This window comes from Pongo abelii, chromosome 13 (genome assembly GCF_028885655.2).
Source record: "Pongo abelii isolate AG06213 chromosome 13, NHGRI_mPonAbe1-v2.0_pri, whole genome shotgun sequence".
Classification (NCBI taxonomy): Eukaryota; Metazoa; Chordata; class Mammalia; order Primates; family Hominidae; genus Pongo; species Pongo abelii.
In genome coordinates this window covers 22,176,077-22,202,230 of record NC_071998.2, presented here as the reverse complement: position 1 = coordinate 22,202,230, position 26,154 = coordinate 22,176,077, and the positions used below count along the sequence as shown (strand labels likewise).

Sequence of the window (26,154 nt, the reverse complement as noted above, 5' to 3'; positions counted from 1 at the left end):
CTAAATTTTCAAATTGGTTGATTTTCAGTTGTACTGTTTTATAATTCTTCCATTTTCTCCTCTGATTTTTGTTTTGTTTTGTTTTTTGTTTTTTGTTTTTTTGAGACGGAGTCTCGCTCTGTCACCCAGGCTGGAGTGCAGTGGCGCAATCTTGGCTCACTGCAAGCTCCGTCTCCCAGGTTCACGCCATTCTCCTGCCTCAGCCTCCAGAGTAGCTGGGATTACAGATGCCCACCACCACACCTAATTTTTTGTATTTTTAGTAGAGATGGGGTTTCACCGTGTTAGCCAGGATGGTCTTGATCTCCTGACCTCGTGATGCGCCTGCCTCGGCCTCCCAAAGTGCTGGGATTACAGGCGTGAGCCACTGTGCCCGGCCTTCTCCTCTATTTGTAAGAATGTTTTGTTTCTCATAACTAATCTTGTCTATTTAATCTTTCTCTCTTTTTCCCCCCTTAATTTGGCTTGCAAGAGGTTTATTTTATTAGCTCTTTTTTTTTTTTTTCGAGACGGAGCCCTACTCTGTCGCCCAGGCTGGAGTGCAGTGGCACCATCTCGGCTCACTGCAACCTCTACCTCCTGGGTTCAAACGATTCTCCTGCCTCAGCCTCCCAAGTAGCTGGGGTTACAGATGTCCGCCACTGCACCCTGCTAATTTTTGTATTTTTTAGGAGAGACAGGTTTTCACCGTGTTGACCAGGCTGGTCTCAAACTCCTGACCTCAGGTGATCCGCCTGCCTCAGCCTACCAAAGTGCTGGGATTTCAGGCATGAGCCACTGTGCCCAGCCTTATTAGCTCTTTTAAAATACAATTTTTTTGGATTTATTTATCCTTTTTAGTTTTTTTTTCTTTCTTTTTGAGACAGGGTGTGGCTCTGTTGCCCAGGCTGGAGTGCAGTGGTGCAATCTCAGCTCACTGGAACCTCCACCTCCTGGGCTCAATCTACCCTCCCATCTCAGCCTCCCAAGTAGCTGGGACTAGAAGCGTACACCACCACGCCTGGCTAATTTTTGTAATTTTTTTTTTTTTTTCAGAGATGGGGTTTCACCATGTTGCCCAGACTGGTTTCAAACTCCTAAACTCAAGTGATTCTCCCGCCTCGGCTTCCCAAAGTGCTGGGATTACAGGCATGAGCCACTGTGCCTGGGCCTTTTTAGTATTTTTGTTTTTTGTGTTTTTTGTTTTCATTTCATTAGTGTTAGCTTTAGTTATTATTTTCTGATTTGATTTCTTTTCTTATTCTTTTTATAATTTCTTGAAATAAGTGCTCCGTTTATTTTTCCTGTGCATGTGTTGTTTAAAGCTTGCTATCTTTTTGACAGTATAATATATAATACAGGGTAATTGAGAGAGTTTCTCATGTTATGCTGTTTTCTCATTTCACATTTTTATTTTGTGAACATAGTATTTTCATTCTTTTTTTAAAAACCAGTTTTATTGCATTGTAATTTATATACAACAAATTGATCCATTTTAAGTGTACAATCCTATGAGTTTTGACAAGTGTTTTCAGTTGTGTAATTACCACCACAATTAAGATACAAAACATTCCTATCCCTCCCAAAATCCTCCTATCCCTTTGCAGGCACTCTTCTCCCACCTCCCCCAGCCCGTAACTTAAATTTCTCGTTTGATATCAGTACAGATGTTCCTTGACTTACGATGGGACTACGTTCCGAAAAACCCATCATAAGTAGAAAGTAATGTTAGTCGAAAATGCATTTAATACCCTGATAAACCCATCGTAAAGTCAAAGAATCCTAAGTTAAACCATTGTAAGTCGGGCATTGTCTGTATATAGCCTCTGGTTTTTAAAATAATATTTAATATTTGCCTGGTATCTCTTTCCATGTCTTTATTTTAAAATTTTATCACTTTAAGTGTGTTTCTCTTAAGTAATGTGTACCTAAATTTGATTTATAACAAAATCTGACAGTCTTTTAATGGTAGATTTCAGTCCACTTGTATTTACTGTAATGAGTGATGTATTTGATTTTCTTATTTCCATCTTACTTGTTTTAAAGTTTTTTTATATTGTTGTTAACTCTTCTTTTTTTAATCTTTGCTAGATTAAATAAATTACTACTCATTCAATTTTTCTCCTCATTAATTTGGAGTTTGTCATTCTATTAATAGTTACCATCCCTGTCCCTGCTCTCAGATAGATACACATGACTTTTCTAGTGTATGAAAACAACAGCTACTATTTCCAGAATACTTTAATTATCTTCTATTTCCTCCCCATCCCAATAAAATGTAATCTTTTTTATTTTTGAGACGTAATCTTTTTTATTTTTGAGACAGAGTCTCACTCTTGTTCCCCAGGCTGGAGTACAGTGGCACGATCTTGGCTCACTGCAACTTCCACCTCCTGGGTTCAAGCAATTCTCCTGCCTCAGCCTCCCAAGTAGCTGGGATTACAGGAGCCCGCCACCAGGCCCAGCTAATTTTTGTATTTTTAGTAGAGACAGGGTTTCGCCATGTTGGCCAAGCTGGTTTTGAACTCCTGACCTCAGGTGATCCGCCCACCTCGGCCTCTGAAAGTGCTGGGATTACAGGCGTGAGCCACCGCGGCTGGCCAAAATGTGATCTTTAGATTACTTTCACGTCCCTTCCTTTCTCCCCTTTTTCCTCCCCACCTCTCCCTGCCTTAGATTTCTGGAACACTTTTACCTTCCCCTTATCCCCACCGCCTGACTCCACAGTTTTCATGAGATAATTTAGTCCTCATTAGAATTTCCTTTATAGTGTGTTCCATCTGTTTCAAGAGTCCTTATTTAGCATGTATGTTACACCTCATAAACAGACATGGTTCGTTGCTCCCCACTGGTTTCTTGCCTCTTCTCTTCCCCTGTCTTGAAGTCTCTGTTAGGGTTCATTTGTTGTTTATTAGAGTCTCTTCTCAAAAGTATTTCTCAGATGAGTTACTCAGTGATTTTTGCAAATCTTTTTTTCTTCCTTGGCTGGGTATAGGTTGCAGGCCTTTTCTTTCATTAGCCCACATTCCATTTGGGGTTCTTTTAACTTTCAGGGTTGCAGATGAGAAAAAATAACTTGCTTTCTGCCTTAAAGTATGTAAGATTTCCTATATTCTTAGAGTTTTAGAATTTTTGCCTATATGTAGCTGAGTGTGTGTCTTTTCATTTCAACTGGAGCTGGAATCAGTCTTTCTTCAGTTTAGAAAAATTTCATCTATTATTTAATTATGACCCCTCCTCTCTTGTTCCTTTTTCTCCTGGAACCCACAGCATTTGCAGGTTAAGTCTACTGTATCTGTTCCAGGCTTCTACCTTCTACCACATATTTGCAATTCTATATTTTTGTGCTAGATTTTGACACTTTTTTTTCTATTTAATTTTCTAGACCTATTTTGGGGTTTCAGCAATGACTGTCCTCTCCTTTGATTTATCAATGGAAATTTTTAGTTCTGAGATCACATTTTCTAGTTCAAGGAAATCTTTTGTGTTTGAGCTTCACACATATCTCTTCCAGGTTCTCATTTTTTCTGTCAGGGATTCAGCTGTCTCTGCCAGCAGGTTCCTCTGCCCTCTGGTTTTTCTGCATTCTCCCAGCCTCAAGGGCTGAGAAATTAAATCCACTATTAGTTTTGCTGGGAGTTAAGACCCAGAAGAGTCATGATTGTCCTTGGGAAGCAGGCTGTCTCTCAGACTTGCTTTCTTCCTGAAAGTCCTTACTTTTGGCTCTGAGGCTGTTTTCCAGAACTTGTCTATAAGGAATTCTCTCTGCTTGGAGCCCAGAGGAGCCCACTTAAAGTTTGTCACCTATAGCTGGAGTTGTCAGAGGGGGTGTGGAATGGAGAACCTCACTTGAGTTTCCTAGAATTCCCTTGCTCTGAGAGGTCTAAGTATCACTATTAACAAATACCAAGTCACCAAAACACTTAAAGCCAGGAAGTGTTGAAAGTAGTTACCTCTGGGAACTATGACTGGGAGTAGGAATTGGAATTGGGGGAGAGAGCCGTTTACTTTTATTTTTTCCCCATGCTAGGATTTCTCACCCTCAGCACTATAAATTTTAGGTGAGAAATTCCTTATTGTGAGTAGCTGACCTGAGTTTTGTAGGTTGTTTAACAGCATCCTTGACCTCTTTCCACTACCACCCCCTCCCCAGTTGTGAAAACCAAAAATGTTTCCAGACATGCCCTAAATGTTTCCTGCAGGGGGTGGGGGGCAAAGTCACCCTTGGTTGAGAACCACTGTTGTGTAGCCTTTGGTTCTATTTGATTTTTTTTTTTTTTACCACGTGCACGTTATTTCTATAATTAAACATTTAACTGAGGTCACAAGACAGAAGAGGAAATATGAAGCTGTTATAAGGAACCAGAACAACTAAGTAGAGAATATACAGTAAAGGGTAGGGAAGCAAGTTAGCAAAGTGGGAAGAAATTGAATATAAATAAAAGAAGTAGAAATGAAGAAATGAGAATCGCTTAAATCTGTTCCCTCCTTGTAACAAAACCAAGCTGGAAGTTTAAACCCATCTTTGAGAGACTGCAGAGCAGGGCCAAAGATGGAGAGGCCCTGGCCGCATGGCTTCCAAAGACCCGCCCCACCTATAAGTAATTTCTTAAGAACCTCGTCAGGCTCGGTGGCTCAAGCCTGTAATCCCAGCACTTCGGGAGGCCTAGGTGGGTGGATCACGAGGTCAGAAATGAAGAGAGTATCTGAGTCTTGGAACTAGAAGAGCAGGATCCTGAAGTCCCACATACTCCTGTCACTGAGGTCCCTGTCAGGCCTCTGAGCCCAAGAAAAGCCATTATATCCCCTGTGACCTGCACGGATACATCCAGATGGCCTGAAGCAACTGAAGATCCACAAAAGAAGTTAAAATAGCCAGTTCCTGCCTTAACTGATAACATTCCACCATGGTGATTTGTTCCTGCCCCACCCTAACTGATCAATTGACTTTGTGAAAATACACCCTCCCCACCCTTGCGATAAGTACTTTGTGATATTCCCCCACCCTTGTGAATATACTTTGTACGATACACCCTCCCCACCCTTAAGAAGGTACTTTGTAATATTCTCCCCACCCTTGAGAACGTACTTTGTAAGAAGATCTACCCCCTGCCTGCAAAAAATTGCTCCTAACTCTACCGCCTATCCCAAACCTATAAAAACTAATGATAATCCCATCACCCTTTGCTGACTGTCTTTTCGGACTCGGCCCGCCTGCACCCAGGTGAAATAAACAGCCTTATTGCTCACACAAAGCTTGTTTGGTGGTCTCTTCACACGGACGTGCATGGCATTTGGTGCTGAAGACCCGGGACAGGAGGACTTCTTTGGGAGACGGGTCCCCTGTCCTCGCCCTAACTCTGTGAGGAGATCCACCTATGACCTCGGGTCCTCAGACCAACCAGCCCAAGGAATATCTCACCAATTTCAAATTGGGTAAGCAGTCTTTTCACTCTCTTCTCCAGCCTCTCTTGCTACCCTTCAATCTCCCTCTCTTGCTACCCTTCAATCTCCCTGTCCTTCCAATTCCAGTTCTTTTTCCTCTCTAGCAGAGACAAAGGAGACACATTTTATCTGTGGACCCAAAACTCTGGCGCTGGTCACTGACTCGGGAAGACAGCCTTCCCTTGGTGTCTAATCACTGCAGGGACGCCTGCCTGATTATTCACCCACATTTCATTGGTGTCTGATCACCATGGGGACACCTGCCTTGGTCATTCACCCACATTCCCTTGGTGGCGAGTCAATTGCGGGGACGCCTGCTTTGGCTGCTCACCGACATTGCAGCCCAGGGCTGCTCATCACCCCCTGCTCCGTGTCTCTACCTTTCTCTTTAAACTTACCTCCTTCACTATGGGCAACCTTCCGCCCTCCATTCCCCCATCTTCTCCCTTAGCCTGTGTTCTTAAAAACCTAAAACCCCTTTGACTCACACCTAACCTAAAACCTAAATGCCTTATTTTCTCCTGCAATACTGCTTGGCCCCAATACAAACTCAAAAATAGCTCCAAGTGGCCAGAGAATGGCACCGTCAATTTGTCTATCCTACAAGACCTAGATAATTTTTGTCGAAAAATGGGCAAATGGTCTGAGGTGCCGTACATCCGGGCATCTTTCACACTTTGTTCCCTCCCTAGTCTCTGTTCCCAATGCGACTTGTCCCAAATCCTCCTTCTTTCCCTCCCACCTGTCCCTTCAGTCCCAACCCCAAGTGTCGCTGAGTCTTTTGAATCTTCCTTTTCTACCGACCCATCTGACCTCTCCCCTCCTCCCCAGACTGCTCCTCCTCAGGTCGCTCCCCGCCAGGCTAATCAGGCTCCAACTCTTCTTCAGCCTCCACTCCCCCACCCTATAACCCTTCTATTACCTCCCCTCCTCACACCCGGTCTGGCTTATAGTTTCGTTCTGTGACTAGCTCTCCCCTACCTGCCCAACAATTTCCTCTTAGAGAAGTGGCTGGAGCTGAAGGCATAGTCTGAGTACATGTGCCTTTTTCTCTATCAGACTTTTCCCAAATCAGCCAGTGTTTGGGCTCTTTCTCATCAGACCCCACTAAATATATACAGGAATTCCGATATCTAACTTTGTCCTACAATTTAACCTGGAGTGACTTAAATGTCATCCTAACTTCTATTCTCTCCCCAGATGAATGGGAAGGAGTTTTTTCTCTAGCCCAATCTCACGCTGATAACCACCGGCTTCATGAGCCAGACCTCCATGAAGGCATTAGAGCAGTTCCCCGAGAGGATCCCCATTGGAACTATCAGGCAGATTCCCCAGGTATAGCTAGGCAAGATTACATGATTTCCTGCCTAGTTGAAGGGCTTTAAAAGGCAGCACACAAAGCTGTTAATTATGACAAGCTAAAGGAAGCTACCCAAGGTAAAGAAGAAACCCAGCCCAGTTCATGACCCATTTAGCAGCAACCCTTAGATGCTCTACCGCCCTAGACCCGGAGGGGCCAGAAGGCCGCCTTATTCTTTTTTTTTTTTTTAAGATGTATTTTACTTTTATTTTTTTAATCTTTAGGCACAAAGATTTGACACATTATTTCAAAAGAATACAACTACTCATCCAGTGGGAATAAATTCAACAAACATTAATTGATGAGCAAAGTACTGGCTTTAAACAAATAAACTAAGTAAATTTTTTTCCCTTGGGTAATAAAATAAGAATAAAAGAAGAGACATTGGGTTAAGAACCCTTAGAGCAAAATAAAAATGCAATTGGTTTCTCAAAAACTTGCTTTTGACGTCTCAAAAAAAGTCATGCTAGGGAAATGAGCTAAGAAAGCACATTGTTATTTGTACGTGGTAGTGTGACATCCTTGCCGTATTGAAGGTAAGACTATCTAAAGGTCAAGACAGTACACAGAGACTATAAAAACAAAATTGAAATAAAAAGCAGGATAATAAAATGAAAGGAAAAGTAGAAACTGCCAGAAAGAAGCAGAAGCAGCACAACTGTCAAGGAGACAGTGTAAATTCAGATGCCATCAAGCTTTACCACAAAGAGATAAAGGAAAAGGCCAATTTTGATGACAAATGACAAAGTGTAACATCCAAAGAGAAATGGGGAAGAAAGAGGTCATATGTCCTCCTGTGAACATTTGAATAGTTCTCAGATACACTTAGTTTGAGCAGAATTATGTGATTGCTGAGTTCTTCCCTCTCTGTTTGGCAAAAATGATGGAAGTCTTGTCTCTAATTTTAACCCTATTTGCCTTTTTGCAACAATATGGCAGGTTGTTTACATGCTGGGTGGGGAAAGGGAAACTAAGAGTAAAAACCAACCAGTTGTTACTTTGCAAAATGGAAATGTAACTCTGAGGATTAAGCAAGCTTGACTGCTAACAAAATTAATTCCTGAACACTATGAAAAAGGAAAAAATGCATAGAAATTGATATTTTAAACGTTAAATATTCAGCAGTTTCTCTTATTTGGCAAAATCTTTTTGAAGCAAAGCTGATCTCATTTTGGTTTAGATCACATCAAAGAATTTCCACCAAAAATGACTGAATTATTGCTGTTTACTAAAATGGTTTTCATTCTGTGACATTTTTCTGTTTCAACCAAAATTGCTGTACTAAAAGTCATTTCTGGCACTGACCATCTACAGTTAGTGCAGACTCCATAAGTTAAGGGCTTAATCCTTCACAAATCTTCTCTTACTTCAGATTCCAGCTGTACTTTGGGGGTCCCCAGGTCACCCACACTTCTGAACAACTAGCTATAAATTTGGTGATTCCCATGACCCTCTTAGTGTTACCGTGGGTCCTTGCTCACAGAGCTCCCAAGATGGTGGTGAGCCGCTTCCAAGATGGTGGCAAGCCTCATGTTCTCTGACTTGGGGTTCTTGGTCTCACGGATTCCAAGGAATGGAATCTTGGGCCATGTGATGAGTGTTATAGCTCTATTAGAAGCTCTGGGTCATGGAAGAGAACTGTGGAACCCAGTGACTAGTGTCCAGCTCTATTAGGACGAACCCAGGCACTTAGCCATGCAAGAACAATGGCAAGCCTTTAGCACGATCGGGAGTGGCAATGGGAGTCTCACTGGATCGGAAGCACAGCAGACACCCTGCCGGATCTGGAGGGATGGGAGTCAGCAGCAGGATGGGAGTCAGCGGCAGGTCTGCGACAGTGGCAAACAGCAGGGGTGGACGGCGAGCAAAAGCTCAGCTCGAGCCGTAACAAACATGGATCAGAAGAGTGCAGTTGCAAGATTTAATAGAGTGAAAACAGAGCTCCCATACAAAGGGAGTGGACCCAAAGGGGGGTTGCTGTTGCCGGCTTGAATGCCTGGGTTTATATCCCAATCCTTGTCCCTCCTGCTGTGCTCTCAGGCAAAAGATAATTGGCTATTTCTTTACCTCCTGTTTTTGCCTAATTGCCGTGTTTAAAGGTGGATGCGGTCACCTTCCCAGCTAGGCTTAGGGATTCTTAGTCGGCCTAGGAAATCCAGCTAGTCCTGTCTCTCAGTCCCCCCTCTCAACAGGAAAACCCAAGTGCTGTTGGGGAGGTTGGCTGATGACCGCTCTAACTGCTTCCTGCTGAACTGGGGCATAGTAGGGGTTGTGCAGTTTAGATTTCCTCAGGAGGGGTGCCTTCGATGTCACTAACATTGGAGCATGGGCAAGCAGGCTGGTCCAGGGGTCCGCGGTGGATCTTAGTCATGGACTGCATCTGGGGCTCCATTTGAAGAACCATTTGTAGTTTTACAGTTTCAATTCTGGAAAAGACAAACTTAACAAGGAGGTTAAAGATACATGGATTGAAATGTATGGCCTGCAGTGCGGGGGATTACTTCTTTGGCACACTTTACAGGCCCTGACTATCTGCTTGATAGTTTTGAAAGGCCTGGTCCAGTAAATAATAATTTGGCCATCTGATGGGTGCTATCAATGCCCAAGTGAAAGATTTGGTGAAGGGTTTTAAGTAATTTCCATTGGTTGGCTGCAGGCATAAGTATTTTTCCTTCTTCAGTGGCTAGCCATCCTGAGGGGAGGAAATTATGTCTTCTTGAGTTTCCTCATTCTATTTCTTCTTCTGAGTACTGGGGCTTGGTTTCCTGGAGGGGATTACCTCATACTAGGGGTCCTTCTATAAGCATTTCTAATGGAGGGTCCTGCCTTGCAGCTCTTTTGGCTTCAATATCCGCTTGGCGGTTCCTTTCTATTTCCCTTTCCTTTCCTTTCTGGTGACCCCCGGCAGTGTAAGACTGTCACCTCTTTGGGTTTCTGTACAGTCAACAGTAATCTCCTAATGGCTTCCAGATGTTTGATAGGTGTTTCCTCAGAAGTTAGGAATTCCCTTTCACTCCATACTGCTACATGGGCATGGAGGACTGGGTAAGCATACTTACAGTCTGTATATATATTTACCCTTTTCCCTTCTCCTAATTCTAGTGCCCAAGTGAGGGCTATTAGTTCTGCCAGCTGAGCACTAGTTCCTGGAGTGAGGGGATTACTTTCAAGTATTCCATTATCGAGGGGATTACTTTCAAGTATTCCATTATCACTGACCACTGCATACCCTGCTTTTCGAAGTCCTTTTTCTACAAAGGAACTCCCATCAGTATACAAGTTGAGGTCGGGATCAGTCACGGGAACCTCTAAAAGGTCCCCTCGAGTGGCATTGGTTTGAGCAATTACTTGTTGACAGTTATGTTCTATCTTTTCTTCATTGTCTGGAAGAAATGTGGCTGGGTTAAGAGTTGCACAAGTGCACAGTCGCAGCACTGGCCCTTCAAGTAATAGAGCCTGATATTTAAGTAAACGGTTGTCTGACAGCCACAAGTCTCCTTTAGCAGTGAGTATGCTGTTCACATCATGAGAGGTCCATACAGTAAGATCTCCTGTATTATTTTAACTGCTTCAGATACTAAGACTGCTACTGCTGCCACTACCCGTAAACAATGGGGCCAACCCTTTACCACTCCATCAATTTCCTTACTCAGGTATGCCACGGGTTGCAAGCTCATCCCTCGGACCTGTGTAAGGACTCCTAGAGCTATTCCTGTTTCTTCTGTGACATATAATGAAAAGTCTTGCCCCATTGGCAAGCTTAACACTGGGGCTTGGGTTAGGGCCTTCTTTAGGGCCTGGAAAGCTGCTTCTGCTTCAGGTGTCCATCTTACTAAATGGGTATTAGCTTTCTGAGTTTCCTTAATTAGTGTATATAATGGCCTGGCTATTTCGCTGTACCTGGGAATCCATATTCGGCAGAAGCCTGTTATGCCAAGGAACGCTCTTAGTTGCTTTTGGGTTGCCACCTTATTCTTAATATGCATTTTATCACCCAATCTGCTCCTGACATTAGGAAAAAACTCCAAAAATTGGATTCCGGCCCTCAAACCCCACAACAGGACTTAATTAACCTTGCCTTCAAGGTGTACAATAATAGAGAAGAGGCAGCCAAGTGACAACACATCTCTGAGTTACAGCTACTTGCCTCCGCTGTAAGACAACCCACAACCACGTCTCCAGCATACAAAAACTTCAGAACATCCAAGCCACAGTTCCCAGGGGCTCCTTCAAAACCTCCTCGTGGACCTTGCTTCAAATGCCAAAAGCCTGGCCACTGGGCCTCAGAATGCCCACAGCCCAGGATTCCTCCTAGGCCGTGCCCTGTCTGTATGGGCCCCCACTGGAGGTCGGACTGTCCGACTCACATCGCCGCCATTCCTAAAGCTCCTGGAGCTCAAACCCAATGTTCCTTGGCTGACTCCTTCCCACATCTCCTCGGCTTAGCAGCTGAAGACTGACACTGCCCAATCGCCTTGGAAGCCCCCTGGACCATCACAGACGCACGTGACAGTCCCCAGCACTGCAGAGATCTGAGATCCAATAACAGTCTGCAGAGGTCTACTCACACCATAGCCACTGTTCTGGGATTCCCATTCCATTTAGGCCTCCTGATTGCCCCATGTGTCCTTACAATAAACACCGCTTCACTTAAAGAGTTGATTCCTTACAAACAAAGGCCTGGTAGACTTAGCGCGCCGAGTCAAAGAGATGGCCCCCCACTATGTGTTCCCAGTACTAGATTCACTTCTTAGTGCCATACGTTAAGGATCAAGCTGAAAGGGAGTGATGAGTAAGCTGCAAATAAAGTCTGTAAAAGAACTGTAGAAGAGGCCGGGCTCGGTAACTCATGCCTGTAATCCCAACACTTTTGGAGGCGGAGGCAGGCAGATCACCTGAGGTCAGGCATTCAAGATCAGCCTGGCCAACATAGTGAAACCTCGTCTCTACTAAAAATACAAAAATTAGCCAGGTGTATTGGCACGCCCCAATAATCCCAGCTACTCCAGAAGTTGGGAGGCTGTGGCAGGAGAATTGCTTAAATCTGGAGGTGGAGGTTGCAGTGGGGCCAAGATCACACCATTGTACTCCAGCCTGGGTGACAGAGAAAAACTCTGTCTCAAAACAAACAAATAAACTGTAGAAGGCACTTTAGAAAGCTTCTCCTGAAAAGGAAAAAAACAAAAACAAAAAAAACGAAAGGCCAGGCATGGTGGCTCACGCCTGTAATCCCAACACTTTGGGAGGCCGAGGTGGGTCGATCACAAGGTCAGGAGTTTGAGACCATCCTGGCCAACATGGTGAAACCCCATCTCTACTAAAAATACAAAAAATTAGCCAGGCATGGTGGTGAGCGCCTGTAGTCCCAACTACTCTGGAGGCTGAGGCAGGAGAATCGCTTGAAACCGGGGGTGGGGCAGAGGTTGCAGTGAGCCAAGATCACACCACTGTACTCCAGCCTGGGCAACAAGAGTGAAACTCTGTCTCAAAAAAAAAAAAAAGACCTAGGTTATTTGTAAGGACTGGCTCCCAGTTCCTCCAGGGTTGTCAGACCAGTATTGACAGAACCAGTGAGACAAGTAAAAAGGAAGCTGACTTTGGTTCCAAATTTTAAAAGTTCTATCAATAAGAAAGATTGGAAGAGAGTCCTTGGAAAGGTAGTGAGGTCCTTACCAAGGAGAGGTTCAGCTTCTGGAAGTATTCAAGAAGAAATCATAGGGCAGTTCCTGCAGTGGGTGTAACTTTGGGCCAGATCTGTCAGCCTCCTTTTGGCTATATGATTCTAGAAATTTATAAGCTAGACAAGAGATCTGATTAACTCACACGTTAAGGAGAAATATCTTAGGGCCAAATGGCATGACAGTACATTTAAGTCAGAGGAGGGTGGTTCATGGAGGAATTGGGCAATAAGTGAAGACATCAGAGGTTCAGCATCTTCAGCTGGCTCTGGTCTGTTCATCTTTCCCCCACAGAATTAGTCAGAACTCGTGATTGCAAGAGATAGAAAACATAACTTTGACTTAAGCCAAAAAAAAAAAAAAAAAAGGCCGGGTGCAGTGGTGCAGTGGCTCACGCCTGTAATCCCAGCACTTTGGGAGGCCAAGGTGGACAGATCACCTGAGGTCGGGAGTTCCAGACCAGTCTGACCAACATGGAGAAACTCCGTTTACTAAAAACACAAAATTAGCCGGGGGTGGTGGAGCATGCCTGTATTCCCAGCTACTCGGGAGGCTGAGGCAGGAGAATCGCTTGAACCCGGGAGGCGGAGGTTGCAGTGAGCCGAGATCTCGCCATTGCACTTCAGCCTGGGCAACGAGAGCAAAACTCCGTCTCAAAAAAAAAAGGAATTCATTAGCTTACATAGCCAAAAAGTTCAGAAGGCAAATATAGCTATGGGCATGTCTAGATTCAAGGTTTCAAATGAAGTCATTAAGACTCGGTCTGGGCCGGGCGCTGTGGCTCACGCCTGTAATCCCAGCGGGTGGATCACTTGAGGTCAGGAGTTGGAGACCAGCCTGGCCAACACGGTGAAACCCCGTCTCTATTAAAAATACAAAAATTAGCAGGGCATGGTGGTGCACACCTGTAATCCCAGCTACTAGGGAGGCTGAGGCAGGAGAATCGCTTGAACCCGGGAGGTGGAGGTTGCAGTGATCCAAGGTTGCACCACTGCACTCCAGCTTGGGCAACAGAGCAAGACTCCGTCTCAAAAAAAAAAAAAAAACTTGGTCTGTATTATGCATTGTATGCGTATATCAAAATATCTCATGTACTCTATAAATACATACACCTACTATGTACCCATAAAAATTAAGAATTAAAAAACACTTGGTCTCTCTCCACATCCCAGCTGTTTCCCTCCTTGTAACAAAACCAAGCTGGAAGTTTAAACCCATCTTTGAGAGGCTACAGAGCAGGGCCAAAGATGGAGGGGCCCTGCCCGGGTGGCTTCCAAAGACCCTCCCCACCTATAAGTAATTTCTTAAGAACCTCGTCAGGCTCGGTGGCTCAAGCCTGTAATCCCAGCACTTTGGGAGGCCTAGGTGGGCGGATCACCTGAAGTCAGGAGTTCACCAGCCTGCCCAACATGGCGAAACCCCCTCTCTACTAAAAATACAAAAATAATTAGCCGGGCGTGTTGGCGGGCGCCTGTATTCCCAGCTACTCAGCAGGCTGAGGCAGGAGAATCGCTTGAACCTGGGAGGCGGAGGTTGCAGCGAGCCGAGATCGTGCCATTGCACTCCAGCTTGGGCGACAAGAGCAAGACTTCGCCTCAAAAAAAAGAAAAAAAAAAAAAAAGAACTTCCTGCTGTTGAACCTTTGACTGTCCCAGAGACCCTCCCTCTTCCGTTTTCAGTGTGTCCCTATCCTCCTAGCTGGGCTTTAAGAAAGAGGGGGGACAGCTGGGGCCCTAGGGGCTCCCCCTGAAGGTCTGTCCCTGGGAACGGGGCGCTGGGACGGGCACTCCTTCTGGCTGGAATGCTACACCGGTGAGGGAAAGGAGTCCACTAGGGAAGTACCTGGAGGTGGAGACCGGGAGAGAAATCACAGGTATTTGTGAGTCGATCAGCTAGAGGGTGTGGCGAGGGGGGCCCTCGGAAGATGTCTTAAGTTCCAGGTTCAGGAATCAATAGGGAAGCTGCCCAGTCCTAGTGTTCAGGGCTGAGGGCCTCCGTGACAGAGTCGAGGTAAGAAGGTAAGAAAACGGAACGGCGGTACAGGAGAAGACAGAGAATCCGGGCTGGGGGACGGAAAACAAAGTTCAAATCATACCCCGCTACAGTCACACATGAAAAATAAAATTGCTTTACAGAAACTCAGTTTACAAACGACTGCTTGTGAGCAGTCGTGTCACCCACTCCAGAGGGAGCTGGTCAGCTGCGTTCTGCGAACTTGGGAGGCGACTGCTGGGGGAGCGGCGGGGCCCTCACTGCGCGTGGTCAGGGACCAGACCCTGGGGAGGCCCCGAAGCGTCGAGACTACAACTCCCGGGATGCCGCGGGCCAGGCTGCATCCCGCCTGCGCAGACGTGGTGGCAACTCCGCCCCTCGCCAGGAGGCGGCGCTGCGGGCTCAGTCCTAAGCGGGGGAAGGCGGCGAGTGCGGTGGGTTTGGGCGGGCCGGGAGAACCGGGTGCTTCGGGGAGATCTGCGGGCAGGGTTGGGGGCGTTTGAGCCCTTGGCTCGTCCCAGTGGGTAGGCGGGACCCCAACCCCCGCCTCCTCCAGGGTAAAGCTCTCACGTCCACCTGGCGCGACGCTGAGCCATCTTCAGAAGCACCGCAGCCCTCAGAACCCCACATCCCGCTGCCGGTGGTTCCCCGCATCCGGTGTCCGCCCCCGAAGCCTCCCTCCCTCCCTCCCTCCCCCGCAGCCCCAGCTACCTGCCCTTAACCGCGACCTGGGCCTCTCCTGGGGAGGCCCAGGGTGGGGTCCTCAGAGGTCCAGGGACCCAGGGGCATTTGTGGGGTGTGTAGGGGGGTGGGCTTAAGGGAATGGTGGTCCCTTTCAAATTGGGACCACCAGGCCGGAATCAGGCGCACGGGTTCCTCCTCTGTGGCTTCCTGTGGCACTCCAAGTGCGAAGAAGAGAAGCTTGGAAGTGAAAGCCTCAGCTTCTTTCTTCAGCCCCTCAAACCTCAGAAAGATCTGTCAAGCGCTGCCCGCCTCTACAGAGGCCCTGGGGAGATGGTCTAGACCTTGAAATATCCTAGAAGAGGTTTGACAAGTTGGAGCTTTTGCTAGAGAGGTGGATCGCAGATGGGCTTAAGGGGTGGAGGGTGTGTGCGTGTGAGAGAGAGAGAGAGAGATTGCCAGGTGAGGAAGGTGATGAGCTGAAACCAACGTGGAGCTATGCTGTATTATTATGATGAGGATTTGGGTTGGGGGATGTTACAGGCTCTAACCAGAAATCTGGAAGATGTGATAGGTGGGGCCTTTTTTAAAAAAAAGAAAACCCTAAACATCTCTTTGTAATCCATCCCTCCTCTGCATCCCCACCGCTACTGCTGCCATCCCCTGTCACTTAAATCTTGCAACAGCCTCTGAAAGGTGCCACCTGACTCCAGACTGTTGACCACTAGATCAGCACAGCAGCCCGTGGAGTTAGAGCCTTTAGCTCACTGTGTTCATCCCTCGCTTAAAACCTTCGGTGACTCCCTTTCACCTCCCCTGCAGGATAAAGCCCAAGCTCCATGGCATGACTTACGGGCGCAGTGTGATCTGGCTCTGTCTGCCCCTCCAGCCTCATCTTACCATTGCCCCCATCTCACTCTACCCTCCGGCTGTGCCTAATGCACTTCTGCCAGGTCCTCTGAATAAGCCTCTCCTTTGCCTGTGATTCCCTTTGCCTTGGAGCATTTTCTGTCCTTCGCTTCTCCTGGCAGATTCCTACTATGTGTCATGTCTCTACCTAGAAGTCACTTCACCTATGAGCTCCCATAGAGGATCCTGTATTTCTCTTATTTTAATAATGCCTAGCATTATTGAGCATTTATTTTCTAAGTGCTTTACAAATGGTAACTCATTTAGCCTCACAACTACCTTTTTTTGAAGTAAACACCATTAATATCCTCTCAATCTTACAGATTCAGAAACCAAGGCACAGTTGCCCAAGAACACACAGCTGGTAAGTGGTAGACATGGAATTTGAATGCAGGCAGTCCGGCTCCCGAGCCCAAAGTCTTAATCTCTGTGCCAACTGGCTGATGTAGCATGCTATATGGGGCAGGAGGCTGGGGTTAAGAATCAGCAGGTGATGGGTGGACAGGCAGGACAAATTAGATGGGGATTAAAATGAAAGTGGTGACAAGCAAAACTGTTGCCAAGACTGCAGGTGACAACTGAGAGAGTGAAGGCCGGGCACGGTGGCTCATGCCTGTAATCCCAGCACTTTGGGAGGCCAGGGTGGGAGAGAGTGAGTGGAGATGGACCACTGCCATAGTGATGGGGTAAGGAGAAGGCCTCTAGGGGTATACGATGACTAAGTGCAGATAAGGCTACTGATGTCAAAACAGGGGTATAGGTGGGACTCATAGCGGACAGAGGAAGGTCAGGTTAGGGGACTTGATGAAGGAACCAGGCTGGCAGGTTGTGGAGGTGATGGCAGTTATAGAGGTCAAGGGGAGAGTAGCTCAGGACTGTGAGCTTGCAGCCCCAGGGGGAATGCAGTGGCTCTGAGTGCAGATCCTGGGGGTGTTCTAGCAGCAGCAAGAGCAGCCGACAAGCTGGGCTCTGGCCCTCCACCCCTGCGCCCACCTCTGCAGTGTTGATGCCGCGGCCCCTCTTGGCCCCTCATCCCCAGCTAGACACCCCCAGAAAGAGCTCCGTGCAGACAGCAAAGCTCACACCCCCGTCTGCGGGGCCCTTTGCAAGTCTTCAGCCTTCTAGGTAAAAATCTAAACACTTTTTGGAAAGTTTTATTTGAAAACTTGGGGACAGGACAGAGACAGCAGGATGGAGACTATATTCTCCTGCTAGGGTTGTTAGGTCAAAAGCCAGGCTCGGGTCCCTCCCGTCTCTAAGTTCCAGGTCCGCTCCAGTCTGTGGACTCCCGAGGAATATACCCACCCACCCACTGTCAGGCCCTTACCCCTCCCCCACTGCCCACTTCCTGTGCCTGAGGAGACACTGAGGCGTGGGGGTAGACTATGAGGGAGCGGGGGTGGGGAGGATCTGGTTAAACTCCAGAAGAAGGAAGTGAGAACCTGGGAGTTTGGGGGCTAAGAGGAACAGATAGAAAAAAGAAATGAGGAGGGGGCTACTGTCTTTGCCTCCTCCATCACGAAAGCTTTGCCTTGAGATGTCTCCCTTGAAGCTCAGATAGGAAGTCCGGGGTAGATCACATCCTGTGACTTGGCAATGGCGCCCGTCTTTGGGTGCTGGTTGGGAAACAGTCATGCCCCTGCTACGGGGGGCTGGGGCAGTGCACGCCCCGCTGTGCCAGGCCCTCCATCTCAGCTGGCTGCAGGCTGGCTGTTGGCATAGGCCTGATCGGGGAAGGAGGCCCGGGCCCTGCGGGTCTGGGCACATACTGAGGCATAGAGCTCCGGCTCAGGGCCCGAGGCCTGGGACTTTGGCTCAGAGTCCAGCACCACCTCCGAGTACTTGACGGGGGTTCCAGGGCCGGGGATCCGACCCTGAGGAGGCCGCAGCTGCAGGCTGGTATAGCACATCACCTCCTCTGCAGCCTGGAGATGCAAGGCTGTTAGAAGTTCACTGGACTCTCGGAAAAGCCCGAAAAGCCCCCCACTTCCTTCCCTCCCCCTTTTCTCCAGCCGCAGCTGACTCACCCTGGCAGGGCCTCCAAGAGTTGGATCCTGCTGGTCTGGCTCTGGGTTTTGAGTCAGCCGTCCTGGGACAGGGAACAGGAATCTGGTCAGCAACTTGTCCCTCCTCCTGCACGCCCCCATCCCAGCCACCCAGGACCTGGCCTCTGCGCCCCTCCTCTCTGCCAGCTCCCTACCTGTCTGTAGATAATGCAGGTTCCCATACAGCGGGACCTCTTCCACAGACTCTCCAGAGCTGCAACACAGTTTAGGGGATGAGTGGGGACTTCTCGGTAAGAGAGAACTCTCAGTCAACCCATCCCTGTTGTCCCTCACCCACCGTCCCTGCCCTGGATGGCTCCTGCTCCGGCCCCTGGTCCACTGGGACAAGTGTGCAGCCAGCGAGATGAGAAATAGCAGCGTCACAGCTCCTAAGAGGACCCACAGTCCCCAGGCCTGGGTTATGGAGGGGATTCCTGTGGATGTGAAAGGAAGGGGGGTGTAACTGTCCCGCCCAATCCCCAGGGCCCAGCAGGTGGGACCTGGGGCCACATGACCCCTCCCCCACCAGCCCCTGCCCCGCCCAGCTCACCCAGTGCCAGCAGATCCGTGCAGTTGTCACCTCTGCTCATGGCTGCTGATGTGAGAGTCCACAAGCACACTGCTCTGAGCCGAGGGTCAGCCTGGTTCATGGCCTGACAGTTTCCACAGCCCTTCTTACTCCCACCCCTCCTCAGGCCTGTACCCCACAGCTCAGCATCCCCAATACTGGTGGTGGCAAAGTCTCTGGTTTCCGGGGAGGAAGGGGGAGGGGAGGGATGAAAAAAAGAACAAAGACCCCGCCCTGTGCCTGCACCTGCGCCACTCCTGCAGCTCCTGAGCTTCCCCCACCCTCGCTGCCCGAGCCCTATGCCCCCCTTGAGAAGAGAAGCAGGCCTGTGGGTAATGTGCCACGGGCAGTTGAGTCCCTGAGGACTCCGAGGGTGGGGGGTGGGGGCAGAAGTGGTGTGAAGCAGGACTAACAAGGACAGGAACACCCCTTCTGCTTCAGGATGCCCACCTTCCTCCCCGACTCTGGTCCCGGAAGAAAGATGTGTTCCTCAATTAGTATGGTATAAAGTGCAAGGGTCGGGGGAGCCTCCTGGTACCTCTGATCCCATCATACCCTAAGGCTGATCTGAGAGGATATGTGTTTAGATGATGCTTGTTATTGTTTCATTGGGGACATTATAATTTGGGGGACACCCCCAAACCTCCCCTTTCAACCCACTTCATGCAAACTGTCTGTAAGAACTGTCACTCTCAATAATTAATTGTGTTTTAAAACTCTTTGCCGTAGGACTGTCCTGGGAAACTGAGCCCTATCTTTGCACATGTTCACTTCAGTGGGTGTAGCACCTGCCATACCTAGAGCTGAGTCCATCACGTGCAAGGCTATTGATGTAGGAAGAGGGATTTTAAGTTGCAAATATAAACCTGAGACCAGAAGTCAGAGATGTGTTTTGTCTACCCCATATAACATTTTTTAAAAGTTTAAAATCAGTGCAGTGGCATGCCAACAATAGGGATGGCACAAGTCCTGCCCCTTGAGTTAGTTGCAGGCAATAAGGGGGTGCATTGTCTGTAGAGAATTTAAAAAATAAAAATCAGTCCTTTTCTTATCACCATGTTCCAGAAATTCTGAAAAAAAAAATCAGTGATAAAATTATCCTCCCTGAAAAATATTTTGTAGATCTAAGTTTTATATTATTTTTTGAGACAGGGTCTTACTTTGTCTCCCAGGTTGGAGTGCAGTAACACAATCTCAGCTCACTGCAGCCTTGACAGCCTCCCGGGCTCAAGTGATCCTCCCATCTCAGCCTCCTGAGCAGCTAGGACTACAGGCATGTGCCACCACACCCAGCTAATCTAGTTCATTTTTTGTAGAGATAGGTCTCCCTGTGTTGCCAGGCTGGTCTCAACTCTTGACCTAAAGCAACCTACCCACCTCGGTCTCCCAAGGTGCTGGAATTACAGGCATGAGCCACTGCACCCAGCCCAGATCTAACTTTTAAATTGCTGTGGTTGACAAGGTGCAGTGACTCATTCCTGTAATACCAGCACTTTGGAGGCCAAGGCAGCAGGAGGATTGCTTGAGGCCAGGAGTTCAAAACCAGTCTGGGCAATATAGTGAGACCCTCCATCTCTACCAAAAAACAAACAAAAACAGTAGACAGGGCTGATGACACAAGCGTGTAGTCCTAGCTACTTGGGAGACTGAGGTGGGAGGATCACTTGAGCCCAGGAGTTGGAGGCTGCAGGGAGCTATGATTGTGCCACTGCACTCCAGCCTGGGTGACAGACGGAGAGACCCTGTCTCTACATTAGATACACAAATACCATTGTCTTACAACTGCCTACAGTATTCAGTACAGTAACATGCTGTAAGCATTGGGGCCTAGGAGCACCAGGCTATACCATGTAGCCTAGGTGGGTAATAGGCTACACCATCTAGGTTTGTGAAAATACACTCTATGATGTTTGCACAATGACAAAATTGCCTAGTGACTCATTTCTCAGAACATATCCCTGTTGTTAAGCAATGCATGACTGTTTTTATGCTGACATGATTATATTTACAAAGTTCAAGGAAAGAAAATATTCAATGAGTTTATTTCTTGGCCCTTATTATTCATTTTATAATTACCATTGAAAATAATTTTGTCATATAAAGAATTTTTTAATTTGTTTTAATTTTATTTATTTATTTATTTGAGATTGAGTCTCCCTCTGTCGCTCAGACCAGACTGCAGTGGCACAATCTCGGCTCACTTGCCCAGGCTGGAGAGCAGTGGCGTGCCCGGCCATAAAGCATTTTTTTAAATGATCCACTTGAAAAATAAAATTTTGTTCCAGGCGTGGTGGCTCACGCCTGCAATCCCAGCACGTTGGGAGGGTAAGGCAAGAGGATCGCTTGAGCCCAGGAGTTCAAGACCAGCTTGGGCAACATGGCAAAACCCCGTCTTTACCAAAAATACAAAAAATTAGCCAGGTGTGATGGTGCACGCCTGTGGTCCCAGCTACTCGAGAGGCTGAGGTGGGAGGATTGCTTAAGCCTAGGAGGTAGAGGTTTCAGTGAGCCAAGATCAAGCCTCTGCACTCCAGCCTGGGCAACAGAGTGAGACCCTACCCCCACCCCCCAAAAAAGAAAGAAAACAAGAAAAATTTGGGTCTGGGCATGGTGGCTCATGCCTGTAATCCCAGCACTTTGGGATGCTGAGGTGGGTGGATCACCTGAGGTCAGGAGTTTGAGAGCAGCCTGGTCAACATGGTGAAACCTCGTCTCTACTGAAAATACAAAAATTAGCTGGGCATGGTGGCAGGTGCCTATAATCCCAGCTACTCTGGAGGCTGAGGCACGAGAATCGCTTAAACCCAGGAGGTGGAGGCTGCAGTGAGCCAAGATCACTCCACTGCACTCCAGCCTGGGTGACAGAGCAAGACTCCATCTCAAAAAAAAAAAAAAAAGAAAGAAAGAAAGAAAGAAAAATTTGGGCCAGGTGCGATGGCTCATACCTGTAATCACAGCACTTTGAGAGGCTGAGGTGGGAGGATAGCTTGGGCCCAAGAGTTTGAGACCAGCCTAACCAACATAGGGAGATTCCCATCTCTGCAAAAAATTAAAAAATTAGCGAGGCATGGGGGCATGTGTGCCTGTAGCCACAGCTACTTAAGAGACTGAAGTGGGAAGATTGCTTGAGCCTGGGAGATAGAGGCAGCAGTAAGCCATGATTGTGCCACTGCACCACTCCAGCCTGGGCAACAGAGTGAGAGCTTGTCTCAAAAAAAAAAAAAAAAAAAAAAGAGAGAGAGAGAAAAGAAAGAAAAATGTTTTTTAAATGATCCGGGACAGGCAAGGTGGCTCACACTTGTAATCCCAGTACTTTGGGAGGCTGAGGCAGGCAGATTCCTTGAGGCCAGAATTTCAAGACCAGCCTGGGCAATACCCTGGTCTCTAGAAAAAACAAACAAACAACAACAAAAAAAACACAACAACAAAAAAACACGCAAATTAGCCGGGCATGGTGGTGTGCACCTGCAGTCCCAGGTACTCAGGAGGCTGATCCAAGAAGTTTGGGGCTGCAGTGAGCCATGGTCTCACCACTGCACTCCTGACTGGGCAGCAGAGGGAGACCCTGTCTCACACACACACACACACACACACACACACACACACAAAGATCCACTTGGTGTCAAATATGCTAAGTATGCCACTGATTCCTTGTCAACAGTTAAAAATTGGGGGATTTCAAATTTTTAAAATTCTAATTTGTTGATTCCTTCGAAAAAAGATCTAGCAATAGTGCCCTGAGTTCTCTAAAGGCAATAATCAGTTGGGGACCACTTATCATTATTATATCTGGCCTGAACCCCTTATTTACACCGACTATGCCAACTGGCTTAGATTCAAGGTTTCTATTACCCTGCTCTGCATACCCAGGCTGTCACTGGGTCATCAGCTAGACCACTGGTCCCCAGCCGTTTTGGCACCAGGGACAGGTTTTGTGGAAGACAATTTTTCCATGCACAGGAGTGTGGGAGGAGGGGATGGTTTTGGGATGAAACTGTTCCACCTCAGATCATCAGGCATTGTGGTTTTTTTGTTTTGTTTTTTTTTTTGACAGGGTCTGTCTCTGTCACTCAGGGTGGAGTGCAGTGGCGCGATCTTGGCTCACTGCAACCTCCGCCTCCTGGGTTCAAGCAATTCTTATGCCTCAGCCTCCCAAGTAGCTGGGATTACAGGCATGCGCCACCATGCCCAGCTAATTTTTGTATTTTTATTAGAGACTTTTTTTTTTTAACCTTGTTGGCCAGGCTGGTCTTGAACTCCTGGCCTCAAGAAATCCGCCCACCTTGGCCTCCCAAAGTGCTGGGATTACAGGCATCAGCCACTGCGCCTGGCCTAGGTTTTCATAAGGAGCCCACAACCTATATCACGTGCATGCACAATTCACAATAGGGTTCGTGGCCCTATGAGAATGTAACGCTGCACTGATCTGACAGGAGGCGGAGCTCTGGCGGTAATGCCAGGATGGAGAGTGGCTGTAAATACAGATGAAGCTTCCCTCGCTACCCTTGCTCCTCCGCTGCTCACTTCCTGCTGTGCGGCCCAGTTCCTAACAGGCCATGGACCAATAGTGTTGGGGACCCTTGAACTACACTATGATAACTCCCCTTGGTGAGGGTTTCTCCCTGTCCTGCCCTTCCCCCTCCTTTCAGGAAAAACAAGAAGACACACCCATATTTCATTTATTTATTTATTTATTTATTTAGAGATGGAGTCTTGCTCTGTCACTGAGGCTGGAGTGCAGTGGCGCGATCTCCGCTCACTGCAACCTCCGCCTCCCAGGTTGAAGCTATTCTCATGCCTCAGCCTCCTGAATAGCTGGGATTACAGGTGCTGGCCACCACAACTGGTTAATTTTTGTTTTTGTTTTGTTTTTTTGAGGTGGTGTCTCACTCGTTTGCCCAGGCTGGAGTGCAGTGGCACGATTTCGGCTCACTGCAACCTCCACCTCCTGGGTTCCCGTGATTCTCCTGTCTCAGCCTCCCAAATAGCTGGGACTGCAGGCGCCCGCCACCACATGCGGCTGATTTTTCTATTTTTAATAGAGACGAGGTTTAGCCATGTTGGCCAGGCTGGTCTCAAACTCTTGACATCAGGTGATCTGCCTGCCTCGGCCTCCCAAAGTGCTGGGATTACAGGCATGAGCCACCAATCTTGGCTTCATTCATTTTTTTAACACACATGATGTACTGATTGCCTGTTTGTATGCCAGGCTCTGGAGATAAAAATGTGATGAATGGAAATGGTTTCATGTCAGGGAGCTCATGATCTAACTAGACAGACGACCCAGTGTATCCCAATTAAGAGACCATGGAAGGCTCTGTGGAACATTAAGAGATTGTGGAACAGGAGGAATACCTGCCTGCCTGGTGAAGTCATGGAAGACAAGGATGGGGAAAGGCTGTTCGACAGAAGGTATAGAGACAGGCAGAAAACTGGTGAAATCGCCACCCTGCCTCTTACCTGATTAATAGCGTACTTAACCTTTCTGAATTGCAGTTGCCTCATTCTTTGAAGGAGCTTAATTATATTACCCTTTTGGGTCATTTTAAGCATTCATTCATTAATTTCATTCAACAACGATTCATTGAGTGCCTGCTATCGCCAGGTGCCACGTGCTGTGCTAGGCTCTGGGAGTAAAATGGTAAAGAAAAAAGAGAGGTGGCTCCTGCCCTTGTGGAATTTAGGACCAGCCTAGCTCAAGGGTCTCCAACACCCGGCCACAGGCCAGCACCAGCCTGTGGCCTGTTAGGCTCCGGGCCACATAGCAGGATGTGGGCAGTGGGGCCAGCAATCATTACCGCCTGAGTTCCGCCTCCTGTCAGATGAGCACGGCATTAGATTCTCATAGGAGCGCGAACCACATTGTGAACTGCGCATGGGAGGGATCTAGTTTGCGCGCTCCTCATGAGAATCTAATGCTTGATGATCTGAGGTGGAACAGTTTCATCCGGAAACCATCCCTCCACCCCGCTTCGTCCATGGAAAAATTGTCTTCCACGAAACCGGTCCTTGATGCCAAAAAGGTTGGGGACTGCTTGTCTCGTGGTATTGAAGAAAGTGAAATAGCGGCACTAAAGAATAAATTAGAAGTTGAATTAAGGGTTCTGAATGATGGGAACACACTTGAGCAGAGACCTGAAGGTTGTGTAGAACCCAGCTATGCAGAAAGGGAATGCAGCGGCATGTCAGGGAGAGTCAGTGTAATTTCAACTGTCTGGCTTATAGTAGTAGCTGCTCAAGTTAAAAAATCACTAGAGTCCGTCGGGGTGGCACGTGCCGTAATGTCAACTACCCGGGAGGCTGAAGCGGGAGGATCCCAGGAGTTTAAGACCAGCCTGGGCAAGAGAGCCACCCGCCGTTCCAAAAAAAAAAAAAAAAAAAAAATCACTAACAAATAGGCACGGTTCTAACTTGAGTGATTCCCTCTAATCATCATAGCTCTTGAAGTAAGTGCTTATCTTCATTCCTCAGAGTGGAAAAGAAGGCACGGAGAGAGAAGTAAGTTTCACAAGGTCACCGCTCTTGAGTACAGGAGGCAGGATTCTAGCCCAAGCAGAGTCCATATGTTGTGTACCAGCTACACAGTGAATGGTGGCTACTATGGCGTTTGCCAGATGGAGAGGGAGGTAGAAGAGGAGGCTGTTTCAGGAATGCTCCGTATTTGAAGAGTAATGAGCACGAGGACTTCATAGCAAGGCCAAGAACAGCGTAAAGCTGCCCGCGCATGAAAAGCAGCAGCGTTGACCGGGCGCGGTGTCACATCTGTAATCCCAGCACTTTGGGAGGGCGAGGTGGACTGATCGCTTGACACCAGGAGTTCGAGACCAGCCTGGGCTACAGGTGAAAATCCATCTCTACAAAAAATACAAAAGCTAGCCAGGCATGATGGCGCGCGCCTGCGGGCCCAACTACTTGGGAGCCTGAGGTGAGGGATCCCGTGAGCCCGGGGAGGTCGAGGCCGCAGTGAGCCGTGGTCTCAGGAACAAAAACAGCCGCGCTGAGAATGAGCCCCGTGTGGTTGGTGCGCGAGAACACGCACTGCCTGCGTAACTAGAGGAGCTGACGGACGACGCCCCCGCACCACGCCGCTCAGCGGCATACGCTTCTTGGCGGACTTTGGAGTGGGAAGCGGGGAATGTCTACGTGCGTATGCACGCGGCACTCTCTGCCCGAGGTCCGGGGACTTTCCCCTAGGCAGAAAGGAGAGGAACAGAGTCCCCAGTGCGTAGCCTAGGATACAGGCCTTCAGCACGTACTGCGTTTTCAGCCTCACACGGTATCACTTTATAGCCTTAAAGAAATTTTGTTTTTAGATTAGGGTGAGAAAGTTGGTGGCGTGAGATTAAAAAAACCGTTTTTGGGCATAACTTTCTAAGACTATAGGCTTTCAGTGGCATTGTGGCTAGCAGAATAGCTTAATAGACAAGAAATCGGCAAATACAGGAAAGCTAGACTGACACTACCTTATGCAAATATGGCCTGGCCTCACCCTACGGG

The 26,154-nt window shown here is 47.8% G+C and overlaps 1 protein-coding gene across 2 annotated transcripts; it reads right to left on the bottom strand.

Moving 5' to 3' along the window:
• Positions 1-17,182: 17,182 nt before the first annotated feature.
• SIT1 (signaling threshold regulating transmembrane adaptor 1) lies at positions 17,183-18,841 on the bottom strand. 2 transcript variants are annotated; one of them, XM_002819650.6, is made up of 5 exons: positions 18,640-18,841; positions 18,388-18,523; positions 18,245-18,303; positions 18,072-18,133; positions 17,183-17,969 (listed from the first exon to the last, which is right to left on the bottom strand). In XM_002819650.6, exons 1-5 carry the CDS (start codon positions 18,737-18,739, stop codon positions 17,736-17,738), a joined length of 591 nt encoding a protein of 196 aa, XP_002819696.1. In that variant the 5' UTR covers positions 18,740-18,841; the 3' UTR covers positions 17,183-17,735. The 2 variants fall into 2 exon arrangements, with proteins under 2 accessions (XP_002819696.1, XP_009242571.1); XM_009244296.3 differs by having other exon boundaries at positions 18,245-18,523; positions 18,640-18,838.
• Between the last annotated feature and the right edge of the window lie 7,313 nt (positions 18,842-26,154).

Bases quoted from the DNA above. Each gene is read 5' to 3' on its own strand.
- SIT1 (XM_009244296.3), bottom strand. From the start codon at position 18,739: ATGAACCAGGCTGACCCTCGGCTCAGAGCAGTGTGCTTGTGGACTCTC. The intron at 18,524-18,639 runs GTGAGCTGGGCG...TCACATCCACAG, and splicing joins CACGGATCTGCTGGCACTGG to GAATCCCCTCCATAACCCAG. The intron at 18,134-18,244 runs GTAGGGAGCTGG...TCCCTGTCCCAG, and splicing joins CCTGCATTATCTACAGACAG to GACGGCTGACTCAAAACCCA.